This window comes from Haliaeetus albicilla, chromosome W (assembly GCF_947461875.1).
Source record: "Haliaeetus albicilla chromosome W, bHalAlb1.1, whole genome shotgun sequence".
Taxonomy (NCBI): domain Eukaryota; kingdom Metazoa; phylum Chordata; class Aves; order Accipitriformes; family Accipitridae; genus Haliaeetus; species Haliaeetus albicilla.
In genome coordinates, this window is record NC_091515.1 from 44041479 (window position 1) to 44058444 (window position 16966).

The following is a 16966-nucleotide window of genomic DNA, read 5'->3' on the forward strand; positions in this document are numbered from 1 at the left end:
ATCGAGGATCCGAGGCTCGCTATACTCCAACTGAAAAAGAGATATTGGCAGCATATGAAGGAGTTCGAGCTGCCTCAGAAGTGGTTGGTACTGAAACACAGCTCCTCTTAGCACCCCGACTACCAGTGCTGGGCTGGATGTTCAAAGGGAAAGTCTCCTCTACACATCATGCAACAGATGCCACGTGGAGTAAGTGGATTGCACTGATCACACAACGGGCTCGCATAGGAAACCCCAGTCGCCCAGGAATTTTAGAAGTGAACACGGACTGGCCAGAAGGCAAAGATTTTGGAATGTCACCAGAGGAGGAGGTGACACGTGCTGAAGAGGCCCCGCTGTATAATAAACTGCCAGAAAATGAGAGGCAATATGCCCTGTTCACTGATGGATCCTGTCGCATTGTGGGAAAACATGGGAGGTGGAAGGCTGCTGTATGGAGTCCTACACGACTAGTCGCAGAAACTGCTGAAGGAGAAGGTGAATGGAGTCAGTTTGCAGTGGTGAAAGCCATCCAGCTAGTGTTAGACATTGCTGAAAGAGAAAAGTGGCCAGTGCTCTCTCTCTATCCTGACTCATGGATGGTGGCAAATGCCCTGTGGGGGTGGCTACAGCAATGGAAGAAGGGCAACTGGCAGCACAGAGGTAAACCCATCTGGGCTGCCACACTGTGGCAAGATATTGCTGTTCAGATAGAGAAGCTAGTGGTAAAAGTACGTTACGTAGATGCTCATGTACCCAAGAGTTGGGCCACTGAAGAACATCAAAACAACCAGCAGGCAGATCAGGCTGCCAAGATTGAAGTGGCCCAGGTGGACCTGGACTGGCAACATAAGGGTGAGCTATTTATGGCTCAGTGGGCCCATGATACCTCAGGCCATCAGGGAAGAGATGCAACATATAGATGGGCTCGAGATCGAGGGGTGGACTTGACCATGAACATTGTCGCACAGGTTATCCATGAATGTGAAACATGTGCTGCAATTAAGCAAGCCAAGCGGCAAAAACCCCTGTCGCATGGGGGGTGATGGCTGAAATATAAACAGTGGGAGGCCTGGCAGATTGACTATATCACACTCCCACGAACCCACGAAGGCAAGCACTACATGCTTACAATGGTGGAAGCAACCACTGGATGGCTGGAAACATATTCTGTACCCCATGCCACTGCCCAGAACACTATCCTGGGCCTTGAAGAGAAAATTTTATGGCAACACGGCACCCCAGAAAGAATCGAGTCGGACACTGGGACTCACTTCCGAAACAACCTCGTAGACACCTGGGCCAAAGAACATGGCATTGAGTGGGTATATCACATCCCTTATCACGCACCGGCCTCCGGAAAAATTGAACGATATAATGGACTGCTGAAAACTACATTGAGAGCAGTGGGGGGTGGAACTTTCAAACATTGGGATACACATTTAACAAAAGCCACCTGGTTAGTTAATACTAGAGGATCCGCCAATCGGGCTGGCCCCTCCCAACCAAGACTTCCACATACTGTAGAAGGGGATAAAGTCCCTGTAGTGCGCATGAGGAGTATGTTAGGGAAGACAGTCTGGCTTAGTCCTGCCTCAAGCAGAGACAAACCCATTCAAGGGGTTGTTTTTGCTCAGGGACCTGGGTACACCTGGTGGGTGATGCAGAAGGATGGGGAAGTTTGATGTGTACCTCAGGGACATTTGATCTTGGGAGAGAATAGCCAGTGAATTGGGCTGTATGATATTTAACTGCTAAATAACCTGCCGATGCATGTCATTGTATCTATAGTGTCTATATGCCATATCAAGGGTATTACTGTAAGAATTACCCAAATGACTGCAGGATGGACTTTGAAACTGAGCCAAGTACAACAGTGATAGAACTTGAACTGGCGCCCAGCAATTTCCTCAAGATCAACATCTTCGACCTGCAGACCAAGGGCATGGGTTGCACCAAATGTACCAGCCGCAAGTTCCAGAGGCAGCATACAACAACCCAACACCTCACACAATCACTCTTATCCTGAAGGACTGTTACAACAGATGGAGGCCCAAAGTCATGGACTAAATAAAATTGATGGACACATTAGAGGGATAGCCCATCGACTAAGGGAATACTATTTGTGTGTGTGCGGGGGGGGAGGGGGTCCATATACTTATATATAAGACAAGGAAATTGGTAGTGGTTGATTGGAAAATGTAAGATCTGGGCATGATGTAGATGGTATAGAATAAGGGGTGGATAATGTCCTGGGTTCAGCTGGGATAGAGTTAATTTTTACAGGAACCTGGGAGGTGGGGAGCATAGCCAGGGCAGCTGACCTGAACTAGCCAAGGAGCTATTCCATACCATGTGACATCATGCTCAGTATATAAATGAGGAGCGGGCTGAGGAGGCGCTCTCTCTCTTGGCTTTCGGTGGGGGAAGTGGCGGAGCATTGGGTTCTGGGTGGTGAGCAGTTGCACTGTGCATCACTCTTTTTGTATACTCGTTCATTAGTACCGTTGTTGTTGTTGTAATTTTTTTTGTGTTGTCCCAGTAAACTGCCTTTATCTCAACCCTGGAGGTTCCAGTTTTTTCCTTTCCTCTCCTCCGTCTCCTCCCTATCCCACTGGAGGGGGGGGGCGGGAGGAGTGAGCAAGTGGCTGCATGGTCCTTTGTTACCAGCTGGGCTGAAACCATGACAACTATGTAACTTATACCCTGCAGGTGTCAGGACACCAACCTCACCTATCTTATTATATAGCTAATGACCCACCAAAATAACACCCTAGCCTGTAACTCCACATCAAGTGATGATTTGAGAGAATCAAGGGGTGGAAGTGACACCCTGCCCCTTGACCAATATCAGCAGTGTAGACAGACTGCCAACACCCTCCCCCGACCAACATTGGCAGTGTAGGTAGGATGCAGCCCACATTATTCATATAAGGTACGATTCTCTCAAATCACACTACCATTGGTGGAGCCAAGGGGCGGCGTGACTCTCACCTGCATTCAAAAGGCATTTGCATGATTGACTTACTGCCCAATGACCTGGACACCAAATGACCCTGGCAATCCAATGGAGGCATGGCATCGCTTATGAGCCTGTGTTTGCTATCAGTGATTGGGTGAGTCACTGCATAGGGACATTGTTGCTCATCTTTCCTACTGCCTCAGTAAAGCTTTGTTTTATAACGTGTTGTCAGACTCCATTACTGTTCGGACCACATAGATTCAAACAGAAAATACTGCATTTCATTTGAGACTCGCCATGATTATTTGCTTTTGATCTTCTCAAACTCATTTGAATTTAAGTAATTTCAAAAACTCATCTTCTGACAATGACTCAAAACATTAAATGCTTGTTATACAATCTTTATATCAATCTATTATACAGTTCTAGACATTTTAACACATACTGAGGAATAGAAAAAACAACCACCAAAGACGTATTTTTCAAATCATGTTTTACCAGTCACACAAGAGCTTTAAGTCAATGTATGTTCCAATAATTAAATTATTTCTGAACAATTTTAAATGGATGGGATGAAAAATTAAGTGGCTTTTTTTCCTCAGTTCAGAAGTAGTAACTTTTTCTCCATTTTTACACCAGTCCACATTACCTTTGCTTTGTTATTTATCAGTTTACAAAAGAGTACAACAGCAGCAGCATGATTACCAGCTTGACCTTGTTAGCATGAATGAAATAGTCATGGCTAATCATGTCAACATGACAAAGATAATACATATTTATAACAGCCAGCTATAATTTGCACAGCTCTTGTATGCTGACAGTATAGATAACATTTCTCCATTTGATTAAACATTATCCTCCACAACATAAACTATTATGAGCAATTCAATAATGACAACAAGTACAAAAAAAAAGTAGTTCTTCTTAAGGTGTCACCAAAAAAAAACAAACTCCAGCAACCCAAACTTTAAGAATTCCAAATAATGAAACTAATTTTTGGAGGAGAAAGACTACTTGTTCACCTCTCAGCATATTCAAAAACAGGTGGAAAAACTGAAGAATCAAGTCATAGTTGTTTTAGATCAACTTGGACATTCAGATTTCATGTATAGCTCTAGAAATTCAGGGTTACATCTACATTTCATCCTTGCATAATTACTAAATAGAACTATATCATATATTCTGCACTATATTTTATACAACTATCATCATCTGCAAAGCAAACAAGTTCTACAGGTTGGGGTTTTTGCACTTCTTTTTATAAGCATGACTTGCTCAGAGTAAGACTTTTCAGCAAGTTCCAAAGCAGAGGCAAAATATCAGTTTCAGTTCACTAGTTCGTTTTGTTTTGGTTTGGATTTTTTTGTGTGGTTTTTTTTTTCCTCTTTTGTTTAAGTGTTAAATGGTATTGAATACTTCACTCTCTCTTCGTTTTGGATTTGCAAGACAACTGATGGTTTGACCATGATAATTGTATACAGCAAGAAAAAAAAAACAGACCAAAAAACAAACCAAACTTTGAATCTACCAAGAGGAAGCCTGAACAACAACATAAGTATACAATCAAAAATATGAATAAAGCATGTCCTGTTTTCTAGGAATTATGTGCTAACCTTCAGTTACTTTTTAACATATCACATTCACCATTATCTAAAAAAGTATTCCTACTTAATTACCATGACTTCAGCAGCATTGGCTGAATGGAGATATCTCAGCGTTGCAAGCCTCTCATTCATACAATGCTGTCAAAATGAAATCACTAGACCTTCTCACTGTATAGCACCCAGGTATTTTTCAGTATATGTACTGCTAGGTTATTGTGCATGTTATACCACTCACAAAGCTGTACTAGTGTGGCAACCACCTGGAGGAAGCAGTGAGTCTCTCCAGACTGCCTAGAGAAAGTGGTGAGTGATGTAGTGGGCAACTCCCTGCTATGGGGCAGAGACACCCATCTGCCAACCTGACCTGTTAGCTAGAGAAGTTTGCTGCTTGCCAAGGGCCCAGATCCAGAATGTTGTGGAAAGACTGCCAAAGCTTGTCTGACCCTCTGACTATCACTTAGGTGTTGCTGATGTCCAAAAAGCTGCCTATGAAAGGTGTGTTCATAACTTGCATTCCCCCTGTAAGCCAGAATCTACAAGTTTGCTAAAGATAAACCTCAGAGCTAGGAGCTTTTTCCCCAGTGACCTGTCCTTTCACCTTTTCACCAGAGGCACACACATGCTTATGAAAGTCTGCAAGAGCATCACTCCCCTCCCATGCAACTGCTCAGGTGGAAGTTTCATTCAAGCCCAGCTGAACTACCACCACACACTCCAAATTGAAGGAATAAAGTGCTACAGAAGACTGCAAGGAAAACAAGGACTTCACAGCAACCCGAGGGAATGCAAGGGGAGGATACCAGAGAGCAAAATACAACCCCACTCTCTACCTGATCCGCCTCCGTGTTACTCACCTCCCAGATCATGTGCAGAAGACACGCACCCCACTCCCCCTACTGTCAACTAAATAGCCAAATAATAAAACACCCGCCGACACCCCCATCCCCTTCACATTTACCAACTCGCGCCCAGGCGCACGTCCGCAATTCAGGCGCGCGCGCAACTCCCCCCCCCCGCACAACACAACCAGCTGCCTCTCACAGCTACCGCTAGCTGCCGCCCGTCTACCTTACCTGCAGTCCCCCAACCCACTTCTCTTTATATCCAGGTAGAAGAATTTCCAGAGCATGAAAAGGGTCAAAAATAGGTATTATTTTCAACCCAAGCAACTCTGTCTCCAGCTCGTTCTAATCCCTTCCCCCCCCCCCGCAGCTGCCTCACTAGCACCCGGAAACAGCATCATCATACCACGACCCACTCAGTGCAGATGAATAAAAGAAAGCGTCAAAATCTGTGGGGATACGAAACCACTAGCCAATCACAGAACCTCATCCACTGCCCTATGGTGCCCTAACACACATGATCAGCCAATCAGTAACGTTACCAGTCATTACTGGTACACCCTGGGGGGCTGCTGGAGGTTTATCAATTAGCTGCATGTTCTTCCCTTCCTCTTTGGTTGCAGGAAGAAAGTTTGTGAATATGTCTTTTTGGTTCAGTTATTAGCTGCACCCTATTACGTTGGAGGTGTGATGGGTCGACCCTGGCTGGACGCCAGGTGCCCACCAAAGCCGTTCTATCACTCCCCCATCCTCAGCTGGACAGGGGAGAGAAAAATATAACAAAAAACTTGCAGGTCGAGATAAGGACAGGAGAGATCATTCACTAATTACCATCAAGGGCGAAACAGACTCAGCTTAGGGAAAATTAGCTCAATTTATTACAAATCAGCCAGAGTAAGGTAAATGAGAAATAAAACGAAATCTCAGAACACCTTCCCTCCACCCCTCCCTTCTTTCCCGGGCACAACTTCACTCCCGGATTTCTCCACCAAGCCCCCCCAGCGGCACAAGGGGGACAGGGATGGGGTTTACGGTCATCACATGTTATTTTCTGCCGCTTCACCTCCTCAGGGTGAGGGCTCATCACACTCTTCCCCTGCTCCAGCGTGGGGTCCCACCCACGGGAGACAGTCCTCCACGAACTTTCTCCAATGTGGGCCATTCCCACGGGCTGCAGTTCTTCAAGAACTGCTCCAGCATGGGTCCTTTCCACGGTGTGCAGTCCTTCAGGCACAGACTGCTCCAGCGTGGGTCCCCCACGGGGTCACAAGTCCTGCCAGAAACCCTGCTCCGTGGGCTCCTCTCTCCACAGATCCGCAGGTCCTGCCAGGAACCTGCTCCAGCGCAGGGTTCCCACGGGGTCACAGCCTCCTTCGGGAACCCACCTGCTCCGGCGTGGGGTCCTCCACGGGCTGCAGGTGGATATCTGCCCCACCGTGGACCTCCCTGGACTGCAGGGGGACAGCCTGCCTCACCAGGGTCTTCACCACGGGCTGCAGGGGAATCTTCGCTCCGGCGCCTGGAGCATCTCCTCCCCCTCCTTCTTCACTGACCTTGGTGTCCGCAGGCTTGTTTCTCTTACATGTTCTCACTCCTCTCTCCGGTGGCTATTTTCTCCCCATCCCAACTTTTTTCCTTCTTAAAAATGTTATCACAGAGGCGTTACCACTATCACTGATTGGCTCGGCCTTGGCTGGCGGCGGGTCTGTCTTAGAGCCGGCTGGTATGGGCTCGCTCTCTCTCGAACACAGGGGAAGCTTCCAGCAGCTTCTTACAGGAGCCACCCCTGTAACCCCCCCCGCTACCAAAACCTTGCCACATAAAACCAATACAGGAGGTTGTCCTGGTTTCAGCTGGGATAGAGTTAACTGTCTTCCTAGTAGCTGGTACAGTGCTATGTTTTGAGTTCAGTATGAGAAGAATGTTGATAACACTGATATTTTCAGTTGTTGCTAAGTAATGTTTAGACTAAAGTCAAGGATTTTTCAGCTTCTCATGCCCAGCCAGCGAGAAAGCTGCAGGGGCACCAGAAGTTGGCACAGGACACAGCCAGGGCAGCTGACCCAAAGTGGCCAAAGGAATATTCCATACCATGTGACATCATGCCCAGTATATAAACTGGGGGGAGTGGGGACGGGGGGGATAGCTGCTCGGGGACTAGCTGGGTGTTGATCAGCGGGTGGTGAGCAATTGCACTGTGCATCACTTGTACATTCCAATCCTTTTATTATTACTGCTGTCATTTTATTAGTGTTATCATTATCATTATTAGTTTCTTCTTTTCTGTTCTATTAAACTGTTCTTATCTCAACCCACGAGTTTTACTTCTTTTCCCGATTTTCTCCCCAATCCCACTGGGTGGTGGGGGGAGTGAGTGAGCGGCTGCGTGGTGCTTAGTTGCTGGCTGGGGTTAAACCATGACAGAGGTCCTTGGGCAAGGCAACAACTTTTAATGTAGGTGCAGGGGACTTGGGGTGGGCTGGGTCTCCAGAGCCGAATGGAGCATGTCAACAGCCAGAGCAGGTCAGTCCTCCACAAAACATGGGACCTTCCTTGGTATCAACAGTGCTGCTTAAATCTGCCCTTCCTATGGTGACAACTGAGCTGTAAGCATCTCTGCGTACCAGTTATTGCATGCAACCCCCTCCGGGTTTATATCACCATGTGCTGCTGGGTCTAGGCTGTATCTAGGCGATGCAGTGTGTCATCCCCCCCTGGGCTACTGGAGATGCTCACCACTTCCCCTGTGCATGGTTGCTGCTGCATCTCAGAAATTTTAATTAGTTAAAAAATAAAGCTCCATGCAGATTTTCAAGTTCATCTTACTGTACAGCAATGAAAGTGACTATTACACAAAGAAAACATGGATTAAGATGAGAGAAAGATCTCATGCTCCCCTAGGGATCGTGGATATCAGACCAGAAGGGCTCCGCACCTGACTCAGACTTCCAGTTCCTATTTGCAGATGTGGCTAACACCAGAGGCTTGAGAGATGTAAGGCCCCACAATAGGCTGAGGTGGGATTATTTATGCCTCCTAAACTCAGGTCCCAAGTTAAATCTCATCCTGATCTCAAACAGCTGAAAAGTAGCTTGGACCCTGAAACATGCAGTTTAGTAGCCTTTCTAATGCATGCTATTCATTGCAGTTGTACATGTTATTATATCCATGTATTATCTTTCACTTATATAATTTTAAGAATTATACTTGCAAAAATGGTAAGTTTAAAATTATATATTTATATACATTTATAACAATGTTAAGAAAGAATCATCTTCTAAATGAGAGCCAAGTTACACCGAACAATCTCCACTAGTGCCAATCTATCCCCTCATGCCTTGAATTCAACCAGAGATGGAATTTAGTCTCCCAGGTCTGTTTTATCATGACATTACTAACTTGTCTAAGGGTTTGTCTCTGTAGGAATGCTGACCAGAATGGTTACAGTGGAGAAGATACTCCATGTTAGTTCACTGTAAGAAGACTGCTCCAAGAAAACTAATGTATTCTCCAAGAAAATTATCCCATCTTGTAAGCAGCAAGGCAAATCAGACTACTATTCACTTTTTTTTCTTTTCTCTTGGCAACAGAGTAAGTTTCTCCTGGAACAGTGGAGAGCTTATCATTAGTCATCTCATGGGTGTCACAGCAGAAAGCACCTTGGTCAGCATTGATGCAGTGTACTGTTTTTTTGTCCCCAATTCTGCTCTTTGGTCCTTTAATGAGGAATAATGGGTTTTAAAGGCAAAATTCACATTTCTTTTTTAGGAGGAATGTTTTTAAAAAGAGTTGTACTGCATTTGTTGATAAACACTCAGGTTTTGCTTTTAAATATTGTCAAGGCTGGGAGCCTGAATATAAAGTATACTGGTGGGAGTGGGTAGAGGAGGTTGTGACCTACTGGGGAAATCAAAATGAGACAAGGCCCTGAGCAACCTGATCAACATTAGCATTGGGGTTAGCCCTGCTTGGTATGAGAGGTTGGACTAGAGACTTCCAGGGGTCCCTTCCCACCTAAATAATTTTAAGATTCCAAGATGTAAATTGAGTTAGGAATATTCTGGGACTTGTGTTAACCTGGGGTGGAGGTAATGTGTGCATTCAGGTGCTCTGAGGGCCTGTGGCAGGTACACACCCCCCCCCCCCCCCCCCCAGGAAACAAAACTCTGGGCAGGGAGGAGAGGAAAAAAACCCAAACCCTAGAGGCCACAGATTGAAAATTGAACTGACCAATCGAGGTACACAGAAGTGTTGACCTTTTGGCCAATGGGGATTAAAACGACCACAGGTCAGATTTGACAAGGGTATAAATGGGGTCCCACCAGAGGACATTTTGAATCAGTCTTCCTCGGAGCAGCAGGTCTGCAGTCGGGGACTCTCCCCTTGGGTCGGGATGCTGCACTAGGTAACTTCTGCAGGTTGAGAGCCCTCATCTTTTAGGTGAGTGATACACGCATTTTGAGCCATCACTTTAAATCTTGGGGATTCTTAAGTTGGCCGTGTAGTATTAATTCTCTTTACATCATTGAGCCTGTGGTTTTATAAAATGTTACCGGACTTCTAACTAACTTTTGCTGAAGAATAAATCTGAGTTTTAACACCTGTTGGATTTGGTTAGTCGTGCATCCGTAACATTTTAAATTGGCGTAGTCGGCAGGATGGTGTTAATAGAGGAATTATTATGGAGGCACGGCTGCAGCCCTTCTCCCCCAGGTCTGGAATGGGCGAAGGAGAAGTGGTCCGACCTGGCAGCGGTCGTGGAGAGAGTAGAACTATGCTGCGGACCTTGTCAAGATAGTAAAGGCAAAGGCATTATGTGTGCTGTCCTGGGCGCCTGCTTGATTCAAGCGCAAAACCGAAAGAGTGATTTTGCTCAATGGCAGGGGGAAATGGATAAATTGAAAAGGGATAATGCTCAAAAGCAAGGAGAAATAGATTGTTTGAGGGTGGAATTGAGAAAAGGGAAGGAGCGGACGTGTGTTTTGGAAAAAAAGATTGAAAAGATGCTGGCACAAGCAAAAAAAAAAACCCAGCATCACTCAAATCCGAAAGTTAATCACGGATATGGACCTTGAGGATTGGGATGGGAACATTTGGGGAGACTCTGATGGAAACAGCTCTGAAGACATAGAGGAATTTCAAGAAAGGGAAGTGCGACCCCTTATTAAAACAGAAAGGCACACGGGTCCACACAGTGGGAACCCCTGAACCACTATTCGCACAACCCCTTGGTCAGGACCCAAACTCAGCGAGTTACAAGCTAAGTTTTCACGCAAGCCAGGCGAAACCGAAACTGAGTATTTGTGGAGTTTCTTTAACGGGGGGGGGGGGATCGGATACTGTTGAGTGATGATGAAGCAAGAAATTACTGGGGACCGGGAGTATTTCTGAATGATGGACTGCCGGGGGATCAGTCAATAACGTCTCGAGTAGCCTACTGGGCTGGGGGTGTGGACCCGAGGGAGAGAGGAGAACCTATTACTATCCGGGTAAAGGGACTGTTGGAGTTAACAGAGGGAGTGCAAAAAGCCGCCTGTGTTCAGGCCATGTATGATAGAGGGCAGCAAGGGATACCGATGACTGCACGGGTGGATCCCCGCCACCTCAGACACCTTATTAGAGGTCTGCCGGACGCTTTAAAAATACACGTCCAGTCCCTCAGAGAAAGAATCCAGGGGGCCATTGATCGTAACCGACAGAACCCCCAGGGCCGGCTGTGCATGTGATGACTTGGGAGGAAGTACTACACAGCATAGTAGTTTAGGGGAGCGAGATGGGATGGGCGGAGCCGAGCGGTGGCACGGAAGGCGGCAGGAAGGTCCGGGCAGCCAGTTGTAAACCCCGCCCCGAGCGGTCTCGATCTCGCGGGCGGGCGGGCGGACCGAGATTACGATCCCGGAAGGGACGGTGTCTGGCGGAAGGCACTGGCACTGGGGGCAGCCCGAGCCGTGCTGCACGGGCAGTCCGCTGGCGGCATCCGGAAGTTGGTGGAATTGCTGGAGGGGAAAGCTAGAGAACAGAGGGAAGCGCCAGCAACCCCGCCCCCTCGGGAGGAGAAACGGAGCCCTTTCGCGGCACTGCGAGAGGAACTGGAAGGGCTAAAAAACTAGGAGCTGCGGTTCAGGCCGCCCAATCCACATGGTAAATACTTGCCAATGGTCTGCCGATAAAGAGCCTTATATACACATTCCTGTGGGCCCAAAACGGATAAGTTTGGAATTCTTAATCGATACAGGAGCCCAAATTAGTGTTTTAAATGAACGACAAGCTAGTGAGCTGGGAATCAGGCTGTGATGGGTTAACCCTGGCTGGACGCCAGGTGCCCACCAAAGCCGTTCTATCACTCCCCCTCCTCAGCTGGACAGGGGAGAGAAAAATATAACAAAGAGCTTGTGGGTCGAGATAAGGACAGGAGAGATCATTCACCAATTACTGTCACGGGCAAAACAGACTCAGCTTGGGGAAAATTAGCTCAATTTATTACAAATCAACCAGAGTAAGGTAATGAGAAATAAAACGAAATCTCAGAACACCTTCCCTCCACCCCTCCCTTCTTCCCGGGCACAACTTCACTCCCAGATTTCTCCACCAAGCCCCCCCAGCGGCACAGGGGCATGGGGATGGGGTTTACGGTCATTTCATCACACGTTATTTTCTGCTGCTTCATCCTCTTCAGGGGGAGGACTCATCACACTCTTCCACTGCTCCAGCGTGGGGTCCCACCCACGGGAGACAGTCCTCCACGAACTTCTCCAACATGGGTCCTTCCCACGGGCTTCAGTTCTTCAAGAACTGCTCCAGCATGGGTCCTTTCCACGGTGTGCAGTCCTTCAGGAGCACACTGCTCCAGCGTGGGTCCCCCACGGGGTCACAAGTCCTGCCAGAAACCCTGCTCCGTGGGCTCCTCTCTCCACAGATCCGCAGGTCCTGCCAGGAACCTGCTCCAGCGCGGGGTTCTCACGGGGTCACAGCCTCCTTCGGGAACCCACCTGCTCCGGCGTGGGGTCCTCCACGGGCTGCAGGTGGATTATCTGCTCCACCATGGACCTCCATGGGCTGCAGGGGGACAGCCTGCCTCACCAGGGTCTTCTCCACAGACTGCAGGGGAATCTCTGCTCCGGTGCCTGGAGCATCTCCTCCCCCTCCTTCTTCACTGACCTTGGTGTCCGCAGGCTTGTTTCTCTTACATGTTCTCACTCCTCTCTCCAGCGGCTGTTTTCTCACTATCCCAACTTTTTTCCTTCTTAAGAATGTTATCCCAGAGGCGTTACCACTATTGCTGATTGGCTTGGCCTTGGCCAGCGGCGGGTCCGTCTTAGAGCCGGCTGGCATGGGCTCTCTCAGACACAGGGAAAGCTTCCAGCAGCTTCTTACAGAAGCCACCCCTGTAACCCCCCCTGCTACCAAAACCTTGCCACACAAAACCAATACACAGGCCATCAAGAAAGGCTATAAACATTAGAGGAGTAACAGGTGCAACAGAAAAATGCCTCGTAGCTCAAACTCAACTTTGGCTACCTGGGGAAAAAAGAATGACAGCTGTGGAGGTGGCTTTAAGCCCCTATGAGGGAAATATACTGGGATTTGATGTGCTGGCAGGCAGACAATGGGACCTAACCAATGGTAGAGTGTGGAGCTTCGGGGGCAGGGACGCAGAGGCTATTCATGTGAGAACCTTATAGGTTGCTCCTGCACTACCCCAATCTAAGGTAACCCGTGTCCCTCAATACCCACTTCCAGCCGCGGCCAAATGGGGCATTTCAGAAGTAATTAATGATCTGGAGAAAAGAGAGATCATCAGTCGCACACATTCTCCTTACAATTCCCCTGTTTGGCCAGTCCGTAAATCAGATGGAAGGTGGCAACTAACAATTGATTATAGAAGATTGAACAGTAATACCCCACCATTAACTGCTGCTGTTCCAAGTATTACCTCAGTGATAACAGCAATACAGGCTGTGGCCTACCCATGGATGGCTGCTTTAGATGTCAAGGATATGTTTTTTATGGTTCCCCTAAGGGAAGAGGACAAACCCCAGTTTGCCTTCACTTGGGAAGGGACCCAATACACTTTCAATCGACTTCCCCAGGGATACAAGCACTCCTCTGCTATTTCTCACAATGCTTTAGCCAAGCTCCTCGATGCTGTGGAGCTACCATCAGGTGTCCGCATATGTCAATACATAGATGATATCCTAGTTGGTGGGGACAACAAGGAACAGGTAGGGCAAGTGGCTGAGGCCATCTGGAATCTGTTAGTCAAGAATGGGCTAGACATTCCATCTTCTAAATGCCAAGGTCCTGGACAAGAAGTCAAATTCCTAGGGGCATGGTGGATAGCTGGAGCAGTTGCGGTACCTGACGACACTCTTATCAGCTATTGAAAAGGGACAGACTCCAAGCAATAAAACGGAATTACAACAGCTATTAGGTACTTTGGGCTACTGGAGAAAACATATACCAGGGTTTTCGGTGATTGGCCGCCCTCTTTATGACTTGCTCCAAAAGAACAGAAAATGGGATTGGACTTTGCAACATATGGAAGCCCTTAACACTCTGAAAGAGGAGCTTAAGGCTTATCAGAGACTAGGTCCGTTGCAGCCACGAGATCCTTTAAGGGTGGAATGGGGATTCGCTGAACATGCCTCATACTGTGGCGTATTTCAAAAGGGGCCACAGGGACCAGCTAGACTGTTATTATTCTCCTCCACTGCATTCAAAGAGATGGAGTGACGATATTCAGATTGGGAAAAGGGACTCTCCCTCACTAGAGCAGTTAAAGAGGCTGAAAAGCTGCATACCTCACAACATGTTATAGTACAGGGTCCTTTCCCTCTCTTAAATTCAGTCCTCAATGGGTCACCTCCTCTGGAGGGAGTAGCCCAAAAGGCCACAGTTAGGAAATGGTATGCATACCTAGAAGGAATAAGCCAATTGCTCCCACTAAAGGAGGGTCCGACTAAGGTTTTCAAACTAGAGCAACCTGTAAACCCTGACCCAGCCTTGCTGGGCTAACCGTATAAACCTTCTCTGATTGAGGAGGCACCGGAATTCGTGGCAGGCTCAGATGTGCAGGGAGTGTGGTTCACTGATGCATCTGCCCATCGAGTGGGATCAAAATGGCAATATAAAGCAGTGGCATTGGAGATTGGTACTGGGAAGAAAGTCGAGGAAGAGGGTGAAGGTAGTGCACAAGTAGGAGAACTACGGGCTTTATTACTGGTCATAGAGAATGGTGCTACCATCGTCTATACTGACTCTTACACAACCTTTAAGGGTGCTACAGAGTGGATATGTCAGTGGGAATCTAGTAAGTGGGAAGTAGGTCATGCAAAAGTGTGGAGGACAGAGGACTGGCAACATCTCCTGGCAACAGGGAGGTCCCGACCTTTAAAGGTGGGACGGGTGAAGGGACATGCTTGGGATGGAACCCCAGCTGCGAAATGCAATCAGCAGGTGGACCACCTGGCCCAAATCAGGATGGTCACCAGTGAGAAGGAAGATTGGGATAGACTAGCTGAATGGTTGCATGTCAAGCGAGACCACTCAGGGAAAGCAGATCTCTATCATGAATGCCGATCTTGGGGTGCCAGTGTCTATGAAAACCTGTGAAGCAATTCTCACAGCTTGCCCGCAATGCCGAATAAGGCTTAAGGCTAATCACCCAAACCAAGCTCTGGCCCAGCATATCAGACAAGGCAAGGCTCTTTGGAGCACGTGGCAGGTTGATTACACTGGTCCTCTGAAACCATCCCATGGGAAGAAATATATTTTGGTAGGAGTGGAGGTAGTATCAGGATTGTCTATGGCAATGGCTGTTGGCACAGCTACTGGAGACCAGACAGTCCAGGTTTTGCAAGAATGGTTTGGTATTCTACCTATTCCTGAATGCATTCAAAGTGACAATGGGTGGCATTTCACAGCCACAGTGGTACAAGACTGGGCAGGAGGGGAAGGCATCAAGTCGGTGTTTCACACACCATATTAGCCCCAAGCTAATGGTATAGTTGAGCGAACCAATGGCTTGATTAAAAAGACATGCTGATGTCTCACGCCATAACTGGGAGACGTGATTACCACAGGCAGTTTTTACTATTAATAACCCATGGGGAAATTATGGAAGTCCAAAAATTAGAGCATTTTGTCCTACAGAAGCATTAAGGGGCAAGGACTCTATACCAGATGACCAGAGACGCCAGTTCCCACTGGGGACATACGTGGGCCAACCTGTCATGGTGAAACTGCCCTCCATTGGCGTTGTTCCTATGACCTTAGCAAAACCCAGAGGCTCGTATGCTTGGGAAGCCTTAGATGGGAGCGGAAAGACTCACCGCATCAGTGCCCGATGGATAATCCCGGATTTCTAACCCTGTGACCCAGTTTTAAGACCGAGGCCTAGCTTTGTGCTTTCTTACAGGACCATGAAGAAACGCGCCATTCCAGTGCTTCTATTGATAGTGATGATGGTGGCAAGTGTGGATGTTGAATATCTGGATGACAATGTTGTGGCAAAAATGATGGTGGGATTTGCCCAAATGATGAACCTGACCTCTGTAACAGTTTGCTTGCCTCCCCCAAAATCAGCTGAAGACCCCTTACTGATTTTTGTGCAGGACATCAATATATCGTGAGCCCTTGAGCTCACATGGGAGCAATGTAACAATTACAGCTGGATGTTCAGAGAGGACAGGGGAAGAGGTTATACTTATGTTGTCTATAGTTGGTCACCAGGCACGGTAAATGCTAGTTCGGTATGGAACACCAGATGTAATTATATCCTCCAACCAACCCATGAGACCATGGGGTGGAGTTGGAATAATACTATACCATGCCCCGAAATTCCATGGGGGGTGACTGCATATGGTACTCAATGGAACACTGACAGAGCATTCTAGAACTGAGTTTACAACTATCAACCTTAGCCAATGCTACATCTGACAGTTTGGGACTCTTGAACAATCAGTTACAACATACCAGTAAAATGACCATCCAAAATTGAGCCGTACTGGATTTGATGCTACCGAAAGAGAAGGGTGTATGTGGAGTTTTGAACCTGTTGATGGACGACTGCTGTGTTCACATGCCGAGTGTGTCAATGCAGCTTCAAGATCAAATCAACAAAATAAAGAAAGTGGCAAGAGACTCAGAGGCAATTGCTTCTGCACTAGGGACTAATTGGCTGGGAAAGGTTTTTGATATGTTCAGATTTTCTTTGACAGGATGGATGACCAGCCTTCTCCAATCTTTAATAATGCTTGTAGTTATTATTATCTGTATTGCAATAAGTTGTATCAAACGCGTGGTAGTGAAGTCTGTACTAACAATTAAGTATACTCCCTTAAAACCTGTTTGTGCACTGAATATTCCTGTGTCAGATATTCCACTCTAATTTTAGACCAGAATGGAATGATGACCCACAACAAGCGTCAAATTCATCAGACTGCGCTCCCTTTTAACTTTGGAGGCAAGAGGTGACTGTACCACCACTCCAAGGAAACCAGTCAAATCATGACTGTGGTCACAGGGTGGATTGTGTGGTAGGTACCCTCCCCCCCCAACACACACACCGACAGGAAACG

The 16966-nt window shown here is 47.3% G+C and overlaps 1 protein-coding gene and 1 long non-coding RNA gene across 2 annotated transcripts in view; one reads left to right on the forward strand and one right to left on the reverse strand.

Moving 5' to 3' along the window:
* The window catches only part of LOC104324998 (zinc finger and BTB domain-containing protein 5), a 44507-nt gene extending 38766 nt beyond the window's left edge, over positions 1-5741 (reverse strand). Inside the window, exon 1 of the mRNA XM_069775530.1 lies at positions 5619-5741. Within this exon, the coding sequence (XP_069631631.1) occupies positions 5619-5674 (56 nt within the window). The 5' untranslated portion in view covers positions 5675-5741. The remainder of the gene's footprint in view (positions 1-5618) is intronic.
* Positions 1-16966, forward strand: part of LOC138683553 (uncharacterized) — a 309062-nt gene that overhangs the window by 157819 nt on the left and 134277 nt on the right. The window lies entirely within an intron of this gene.